General features: G+C 32.7%; 1 protein-coding gene across 3 annotated transcripts in view; it reads left to right on the top strand.

Moving 5' to 3' along the window:
• Positions 1-1,327: 1,327 nt before the first annotated feature.
• Positions 1,328-10,341, top strand: part of LOC118187360 (protein bicaudal C homolog 1-B-like) — a 254,265-nt gene continuing 245,251 nt past the window's right edge. For 2 of the 3 annotated variants that reach the window (XM_035357562.2, XM_035357558.2), the window contains exon 1: positions 1,328-1,465. In XM_035357562.2, the coding sequence (XP_035213453.1) occupies positions 1,390-1,465 (76 nt within the window). In that variant the 5' untranslated portion in view covers positions 1,328-1,389. The remainder of the gene's footprint in view (positions 1,466-10,341) is intronic. The other variant, XM_085825071.1, reaches the window with a different exon arrangement.

The following is a 10,341-nucleotide window of genomic DNA, read 5'->3' as shown; positions in this document are numbered from 1 at the left end:
GGCGAGGGCGTAGCTGATTTTTCCTGTCTTCTGCCGCGAAATAACCTAATGACTCTTCAGTATTTGTAAAATTAAAAATAATAGTAATACAAAAAAGCCATTTTTCAAAATTGTTTATACGCAATTGTTACCTTTAAATTATATGACGAAAATGCTCCTTTAAAAGTGTTCCATGCAAGAAAATGTTTGGGAATCCCTGGTATATTATGTATCTTCTGTACATTTGGAAAGTGAAAAAATGCATAACGTAAATCTGTAAAAATATTTAATGCTTTTAATTAGATGTGTCATGAATTAAATGCGTTTTTATTTAAATTAATCATATTAAAAAGTTGAAAAGATTCTTAAAACTACGTATTTACAGTGTATGACATTTAAAATGAATCAACCAAAATCGTGCTTTCAGACTAATAGCCTCTTTAGGCTAAAAAAGCAAAAGAAGAATAACCCATTTTACAATTAATAGAAAAATACTGTTAACAATGTACTTGTATTTTCAAGAAGCAGTTTAATTTGGAGAATAAGTGCATTTGGTTACCTAAATTAAATCAATATATCAAAATAAAAAATAACGCGCTTTAAATAACAGAAAAATGAACATAATTAGAAATGAAGGAACTATATTATTCAAATGAAGAAAAAAATGAATGTTATTGTATTCAATCTCGTGCAAAAAAGTCGGTTAGAATTTTTTATTTTTTTATTGTACAATGTTTATGAGCCTGTTGTCACAAAGTCCCGCAATAAACGTTTTTTTAGACGATCTGATGAACCCACAACCCCGTTAATCCGTTCTCAGTTATCGACAGTTCTCAATTCCACAAAACGTGCCATTTGCTATTAGAAAAATTCACGCATCTAAAAATTTGTTCGATGTGTTGGTGACTGAATATAACTAACCCAGCATGAGGTTAATATTAAGCAAGTGTTGAATCACCAAGAGCATTAAAACCATCTCAAAGACATTAAAAAAAAGTCATGTGGCCAGCTAATTGAAATGTTTATGTTACTGCCATAAATCTATAAAATGAGTGCAATCAATAGGATGGACTTTCCCATTACTTTTAACGAATACTGTTTACTTTCAATGCCAGCGCGTAGAAGAGGAAGGGAAAGAAATGGAGGGGGGAGCAAGAGCGATTCACTTGGCCCTCACCCTCTCTCATCCCTTTACAAGTTATTCGATTCCTCCCCTTTGAAGGGAGGGTTCCTTACAGAAAGAGATGTCAAAGCAAAAAATAAAAAAACACGAGCATTGGGCATATGATTGGCTAACTTTTATAATCTTATTCTACTTTCGTCAAATTGTTAGGCCAGCCGATAATCACTTGGATCAGATCAGCTTAGAAAAGATCAAATCTTTAATTGGGATTTTCATCAGTCGTAGAAATGTCGGGCGGCCTGTCTGTCGAGACATTAATTATTAATCGTTTCTGGAAGCCATATTTTGTCAACGTAGTTTCAAGTAAGTGATTTCTTATTATTTTTTGTTTATCTAATTTAATTAGCAACTTAATGAGTGTGACTGTTTTCAATTAATGGTTTTTTGTCTGCTGTATCATTTCATTTTGTGGTGATCGCGATGTTGCTTCTGTTTCGGCATATGAAAGCAAATCAGTGTGTACTTCGATAGTATATTTTAATAATATCACACTACTACACAACTGTTGTTTTTATTATTAGCTTAATAAAGTGTTTTTCTAATAGTTTGTAATATACCGATGGCAAAGCTGTATCAAAAATGTTTGTATAATCGATGGCTTGTAATATACCGATGGCAAAGCTATACCGATGGCAAAGCTGTAACAAAAATAAAACCTAATGATGGTAAGGATGTATTAATATGTAAATTACGATCTTCTCTTTATAAGTTCTTTTTAAACCAGGGATTATTAACATCTAAACCTAGTGTCAGAGCCCTATGGAAGGCTGCAAGGAAAGGCAAATAAGAAATAATTAGTAATGTAAATAATAATTAATTAAAAGGAAGTAAAATGTAAAGAGATGAGTTAAAAAATAAATATTAATGATAAATAAAGTGAAGTACGAGAGCTCATCGTGTTTAATGCACTACCTGTAATTGCTCGGACACACGAAAATTTCACATAAAAATCACATTTCACGTGTATATAAAGCATTGGAGCCGGGATACGTCTGAATGTAATTGCTGCTCATAATTTAATCCAAGTAATCACGTAATTAATTCAAATAATGGCATAATTTAATACCTGCTTTAAATTTTATTCTAAATGTACATTCTCAAATATTAATGAAAATATTTTGTATTTCACAATTTGGTGCATCACCTTATCAAATAAGGAGTGCGAAAGAAGAAAAGGTGGAATTAAAAAAAAAAAAAAAAAAAAAAAAAAAAAAAACAGTAATTTTAATTGTTATGCTATTCATTTAAAGGATTCATTTTATTCATTTGTTAATTTTTATGCTATTCATTCACAGTTTAGTTTTATTTGAAAGACTTCAATCGTTTGGAAGTGCGGGTGGTGGTTGTAGAGCCGCTACCCACACAAACTAATATGAAAGATATTTACTTGATATTCTTTTATCGTTATGGAAACTTAATTGTTGCGACAGTGTGTTTCAAAAATACTGGAATCCTCCTAATGGGGATTTTTTTAACATGTATCTGCTGTTTGTGAGCAGTGTTTTAATTTTTTAATGCTTCTAAAATTTTTAAATACCCATTTTAAATGAGGAAGAGTCACAGTGTGGTGGTGACAGAGAGACAGGGTGAAAATTTTTACCTTATCTAAACATTGTGAAAAATGGTTTTAAATATTTTTGCTTGAAGTATACGAAAAAACCGCTAGTATTTTTATTCATCATATATCTTCTCATATTAGTTTTAAGTGTTATGAAGTTATTTCAATAAAGCCCGAAGGGGCGTTAGCCCGGGCTATTATTAGTCTCAAAATGGAATCACTTTTTAAGTTGTTGCCACTAAATATTATCGCCCTGTATTATATTAAAGAAATTAAACGATGAAGAATATACGTGAATGTATGTGTATGTTTCTTGCTTTGTGAAAAAAACGACGGTATGTACAGCCATCAAATTTTGAATAACGTACTCCTCCACCGAGTATGGACAAGTCGGAATTTGGAATTTATTTTATTCTCTCTTTCATATGTTGTAAAACTGTAACGAATTTTTCATTAACAAACTCAATGATTTCAAAGCGAGCAATGGCAGCACTTTTTTTTTGGGGGGGGGGAATATATATCTAGCTCACGAGTCTCTCTATCAGATATTCTAAAGATAAGCTATTTTTAAATGTGTTTAGCCCAAATGCTTTCGAAACGTGTATGTGTGTAAATGGGTTGTAGGAAAAAAAAGTCACCCGGAAAAGAGGGAAACGGAAAGAAATGTGGAAAAAAAAAAAAAATCTGAAGGCTTTCAGATTTTACATAATCGGGCTTTTTTTAACGTTTCGTGTGTGACCTCTATTTATTAAATATCATGTTCTTCGCATTTAACCATAAAATTCTGTTCAACAGCAATATCGCAAAATAATTTTAAAATGAGCATCATCTTTAGAATTTCCGATACACAGTCTTGCGAGCTGGAGATAATTTTGTTTTTCTCCCGTACAGTGTTGCCATTGTCGCTTTGAAATCGTCGAGTTTGTTAATCAGAAATTCGTTAACGAAATGTGAAATAGATAATGTTAATCAGAAATTCGTTAAAGTTTTACAAAATGCGAAATAGATAATAAAACAAATTCCAAATTTGGTCTTCCAGATGCCCATAATCAGGTGGAGAACTACTTTATTCAAAATTTGATGGCGCTGTGTACCGTTGTTTTATCACAGTGCGAGAAAACATACCTACATTTATGCAGATTCTTCATTATTTAATTTCTTTAAATATAATATACTTGATATTGACTCTAATATTTGATAGCAACAATTTAAAAAGTGAATCAACATTTATAGTGAACCAACGCAAAATACCAAAACGAAAATAATAGTCCTTCTGGGCAAATTGTCCCTTTGGACTAAGTCCCTTTGAGCGTAATATAAAATCTGAAAACTTTCTGATTTCCCCCCCCCCCTGCTTAATTCGACTCTTGACTGAATGTGTGATTTATTTATATACGCAGTTTCGACGTTGCATCTGATTTAAGTAATACGGAAAGGTCTTTTTAAGAAACTAAACGGCGTGGTAAGTACCGCTCGTCTTCTTTCAGAAGCTACTGGATTAATTTAGGTGCATTTGACTGACTTTGACTTGCATATTGATGTAGAATGCGCACGAAGGTCATTCTGAAAAATTTTGTTAAATGAAGTTGCGTGTATTTTGTTATGAAAAAAGTAAAATACATTTTTCAGATTTGTTGTTTTACTAGTTTATTTCTCAAGTTATTATGACTTGAATAAAGTCAGAGAAATCAAACAAAAGAGTCGGTTATAGAACATTTAATGTCCAAAGTCTATAAATTTCACTGCAGCTAAAATACATGTTGTTGTAGACAAATCATCTGACAAATACTACGTCAGTCATCGTATGGACGTCACTGTTGTTATTCCACGTATATTTCTTTTCCTTATTTGTATTTCCATGGATAGTTAGTTCTACGTAGTTCTACGCTGAATCATAGTTCCATCGTTCGGCAGTCCCGGTTGATCTGCCTGCGGTTAATGAGGAATTGACTGTAGTTTTGTTTTTACATTTATTTTATATTCTCTTTTCCGCATGCCGTCATGGTGTAACTGGAAGAACCCTCGACGCGTGTTTGGAGGACCGGAGTTCAAATTCCGGCGAAACATTGCGGATATCTTCAGTTTCCTGTCTTCGAAAAATTCTGAAAGACTCTACTGGTGGCGCTCGTATTAAAAGGTGGTGGACGATAAATCGTTACTACCCGGATTTGGAGATAAGAGTATCTTAATAACCTGTCGTCCGTCATGCGTTCATGGTGTTACTGGACAAACGCACGACAGTTTGGAAGGTTCGGAATTTTCTTCAGTTTCCTGACATCGAAAATTTCTAACCGATACGATATAATTTCTTTCAAAAATGCGAATCAGAGGACTCGCCAGACTGGATCAGAACACTACAAAGATGTCAAAATTTAGTTTCTGCTGATTGAAAAAAAAAAATCTATTATTTTCAAGTATAATAATAAAAATTTGCGCAATAAGGTAGTTCTCCCGCCTCCTCGCATGCCTTCGTGGTGTAACGGTTAGCACCCCTGGCGCGTATTCGAGAGGTCGAGGTGTGAGCCCCGGCAAGGACACTGCTCATTTTTTACTTCTCCAGCATACAGAAAAGATCTTATATTTGTACAGTGGCGCCCGAACGTAAAGGAATATGGATGATGATTTTTCACCACCAGGATTGGGCGATGAGGTCCCCTAATCCCCAGGTGCTCTTTAGAAGGAGCAGTATGTAAGGTATTTTCTCTCTGTTTTCTGCACGCCTTTGGGGTGTAACGGTTAGCACACTCGGCGCGTATTTCCAGCTGTCCAGGTTCGAGTCCTGGCGAAGGCATTGCACATTAGTCTCTTTTTCTGTTTCAAAGATACCAAATGACTCTACATGGTTAGGGCAATCAAAAAAAAAAAATACTAAAGGAGAAAGAATGCACAGTATGGAAGAAAAGTCACCCCTAATTATTAATGAAACATTTTTCCCTCTGCACTTTTCTGTTACCGAATTCAGAAATGTATGTGATGTATGTATGTGTTCATATATGTAGTACGTATGTTCATGTATACTTTTACGTACACCAGTATGTACTTGTGTAACTGTGTAATGCCGATTCTAGACCGTCGGGCCGCTCGCGTGCAGATTATAATTGACCGCCCATTTACAAAAGTATAATACATGTGAAAATCATTTCATCGCTCTTTTGCTCTGCTCCATCTTATCCCCTTTCCAAGATCATCCCTGTATGTGTGTATACGCACATACATACATACGTATACATACATACATACATACATACATACATACATACACGTGCATGCATACATTTCTGAATCCGGTCCCGGTATGTGTGTATACGCACATACATACGTACATACATACATACATACATACATACACACATACATACATACATACATACACACATACACGTGCATGCATACATTTCTGAATCCGGTCCCGGTATGTGTGTATACGTACATACATACATACACGGGCATGCATACATTTCTGAATCTTGTCCCAATAAAAAAGTTCAATTTGTTCAATAGGATCAAAGTTGATTTGAGGAATATTTTGAAATGTCATCTGAGAAATATATGTATTAAGAGTATGTTTCTTCAAATTTTTTTCAAGCATAATGACGAGATATTTGAAAAATTTACTTTCAAGTATATTGAAACAGAACCAAAAAACTAAATTGAACAAATTTGTCAGGTGCAAGCTACGCTTCATTTAAAGATTTTCTTGTGTCGTTACAAATAATGAAGAAAATTGAAATGAGAGAAAATTCCGAAGAGTTGAAATTCGAAAGCTTCAGATGTTTCTCATTGAGCACTCACAATATACTATCACATTATTAATACCTATGTGTACGGCTGAGAATCTATTCCAGTTGCCTAAGATAATTTTAGTAAGAAAGGAGCTTTTAGGGTATGTAACAGAAAACCGAAATAACGTTTAAACGGATGGGAGTTTTGAAAGGAATTGCTATGCTTTCTGTATTCAGGGTTGGCCAAATTCATTGCACACAAGGCGCTAGTTAGCATAATTCATTAGCCTCGTTTATGTTTTGCTGAAGCTGTCTGTACTTGAAAAATAAGTTCTAGTAAGTAACAAGAGATTATTTCAAAGTGACAGGCTACATTAATTTCAGATTATCTTAAAAGGAATTTTGCAGTTACAGTAATACTTTCAGCAATTAATAAGCCAGTTTCAAAAAGTTTCTTAGTTAGTCATGCCCTTAAATTTTATGGTATGAAATACAATCGAAGTGAATCGAAGTAAAACTCGAAAATCTGCTCTTTTACAATAAAGGAAATTTTTTTTTTCATTTTTAAAAAATAAAATTTCAACAAACAATGAAAATTACTTCAAGATTAAACTCGAAGATAATTGTAATTAGTTTGTGTTATATAAATGAAATTTAGTATTTGGTTGCTAAGCCTCTACTTGCTAAACAGCTTTTAAAATCTGTTTATCGATAAACGGACTAATTTTTCACAATAATTGAAATTATTTTACAGTCGTTCATCTTTAAATGTCTTTTTTAAACCTTTCGAGTATGGCATGATTTTTAAAAATTTTTCTTGTTAAACGTGCCCATAAATTTTCAGTTGCATTAAAGTCTAGAGATTGATGGGGCATGTCTGGTTTAGTTGCACTTCCGCACATGACATTTCCATGCAAATATATTCATTTATGGGTAGGTAAAGGTCAAACACTGGAAAATAGTTGCCAAAAGCAAAAATCAGGGCTTATCGTAGATTATCGAGCCAGTGAAGTATGTTTCTTCAAATTTTTTTCAAGCAGAATGACGAGATATTTGAAAAATTTACTTTCAAGTATATTGAAACAGAACCAAAAAACTAAATTGAACAAATTTGTCAGGTGCAAGCTACGCTTTGAAAATGAATGCTCTTGTATAATATCAACCCAAATTGTTTGTTTAAAGATTTTTGTGTCGTTACTAATAATGAAGAAAATTGAAATGAGAGAAAATTCCGAAGAGTTGAAATTCGAAAGCTTCAGATGTTTCTCATTGAGCACTCACAATATACTATCACATTATTAATACCTATGTGTACGGCTGAGAATCTATTCCAATCGTAGTTTGTATAAATTAGCCTAAATCACCTTCCTAATTTAGTGCTCTAAACCACCTTCCTTAATTATTTTTCAATAAACTTGGGATGATTGTGTTGAATAACAACTTCAGAAGAAATTTAGTTTAATTTAGATGCATAGATTTGTAACAATAGATACTAGGTTGGTGACGATTTTATATAAAATTATTATTTTGAATTTTATGTGAGCAAATCTAAAGTTGTTACTATTTACTTTTTATAATACGTCCATTTATTAGCTGACAAATATGAATTATACAAATGTTTTAAGTAAATTATTATTTTGAATTTTATGTGAGCAAATCTAAAGTTGTTACTATTTACTTTTTATAATACGTCCATTTATTAGCTGACAAATATGAATTATACAAATGTTTTAAGTAAATTATGAACCCTTCTAATAATATAAAGTGTGTATATCTAATGTTAAAACATACGTATGTCGAAATTTATTAAACAATATTTCTTGTATGCGTAATTTTATGGAAGATATTTATGCTGAAGACCTTCCCATATTCCACCCACCTTTTATCTTCTCTTTCAGATTACTTCTCTTCTTTCCCTCTTTTCTAATTTTTCGATAATTTAGATAATACTGCAACTCTCTAATGTAATGGGTAAATCTGAGAGACAAAATTTATCAGACATTATTTTCTTAGTCGCCTGAACGCAAGATAATGCAATAAACTTGAGGAAACCTGTAATAAAACTGAAATACACAGCTTAAAATTAAACTATTTCATACATTCTTCAATTTGTATATTGCGTAAACCATTAAAAGCCTATGGTTAAATAAATTGCTGAAAATTGCTTTCTAGATTTAGTGTTTGATTAAGAAACATTTAACTGGATGTATGGCTTTCTGCTATGTAGCATAAGTATAATCAAGCTTTTTAAAATGATTTACCACGAATTTTTCTAGGAGGAAAATTTCAACACTGAACGCAGATTGATTACCAATTCCATCCCAGAGTTGAGAAAAAAATTAGAAAAAGAAAAATTTAATAAAATTTATATACGATTACAAAGACAAATCGATAAAGGTCTCTTGCAGGTTTATTTCTTTAAATATTGATCCTAGAACCAATTACAAAATTTCTTAAATTACCATTTTTTTGGAGGGGAGGGAAAAAAACCTTTTGTGCTGTTAATGGAAAGTAATAAAATATAATTTATTAATTCGCTCGTTATCATCGAGTAAAATTAATAATACATCCCTTTGATTAATTAATTTCAAAATGCCATACCTTTTGCGCGCAAAATTTGTGAAGTTGGAAGATTATTCGTCAAATTAGTAGATAACGAACATGATTTAGTAGATAAGAATATGCATTTAGAATTCCTTTAGTTATGAAGGTCTCTTAATTTTTTTAATCAGTTGCCGGCATATCAAAACTAATCAATTAAATCAGTTATATAACCTCGTTATTCGTGCTTTTAACCATGGGGTTTCAACGCATGTTTTTCTCAGATATATATTTAGTATGCTCTAAATCAGTTTAGTTCAAATTTTGAAGGGACTCTTTCTTGCTTTCTGAAATGCATCTAGCGGAGAAAAATCTAAACTTTATCTTGTGTTTCTAAAAATTACCGATAGCACATCTGGCTGTTCTCCTTGCCTGAAGATAATTTCTTTGTCAGAAGATTTTCATTAGCTTTTGAACCTTCAAACTAGGAATCAAGGTAATGGTGAGGGGCGATGAATGCTGTTTGTTATATTGTTGAATTTTATTGTTAAGTTAAATACAAGTAAAGAAACTAGGAATGAAGGTAATGGTGAGGGATTATGAATGCTATTGTTCTGTTTTAGTGTTAAATGCAAATGCAGAACTTTATTAATTGCATGCTATTAACTCGTATTAATTATATATTATTGCAGTAAAAAATTTATGGCATTCAGCATCTAAAGCTAAGGGTATTGTTACGAATTTTGTATTTAGTTAGCTATTTTTAGTAGAATTATAAGTAAAGTTGTATTTTTCCATACAGCGCAGCGCGAGACATATTTGAGAGAAAGCTATGCCCGAAAAGTAAATGCTATGCCCGTAAAGTGGTCCACTTACCATTTTAATAAATAGATGTGTCTTTAATTTGTATTGGATTTGAATAAATGTAATTGACTATTGTGTTAGCGGGCAGCCGGAGAGAGTTTAGTTAGCTGCTGTTATTATTCCTGCGAGCTCAGCGTGAGATCGGATAAGCTTTCTCTTTTAAATGCGATGTGCATTGCTTTTTCTTCCCCTCTTCCACAATGAACGCTTTTCAGAATCTGTAAAAATCTTGTTTGCCTATTGCTTGTTTATTTTTTATTTATTTATTATTCCCCCTTTAAATAACTTGATTATGTCATGAATAACTTCGTTTTGTAGAGACATTAGGATATTTTGGGTTGCAGGAAAAATGAAAAATTAGCAACACCTTCGCGAGAAATCGAACCGCGGACCTCTGGATACGCGCCCAGCGTGCAGACCACCACACCACGAAGGCATGCCAAGAAGGCGGGAGAAATACCTTATATACTCCCCCCTTTTAAAGGGCGACTGGG

Source organism: Stegodyphus dumicola, chromosome 1 (genome assembly GCF_044657685.1).
Source record: "Stegodyphus dumicola isolate Sdum_Otavi_A_Nest chromosome 1, ASM4465768v1".
NCBI lineage: Eukaryota > Metazoa > Arthropoda > Arachnida > Araneae > Eresidae > Stegodyphus > Stegodyphus dumicola.
Note: the sequence above shows the minus strand (reverse complement) of the source record. Positions and strands in the feature narration are given on the sequence as shown.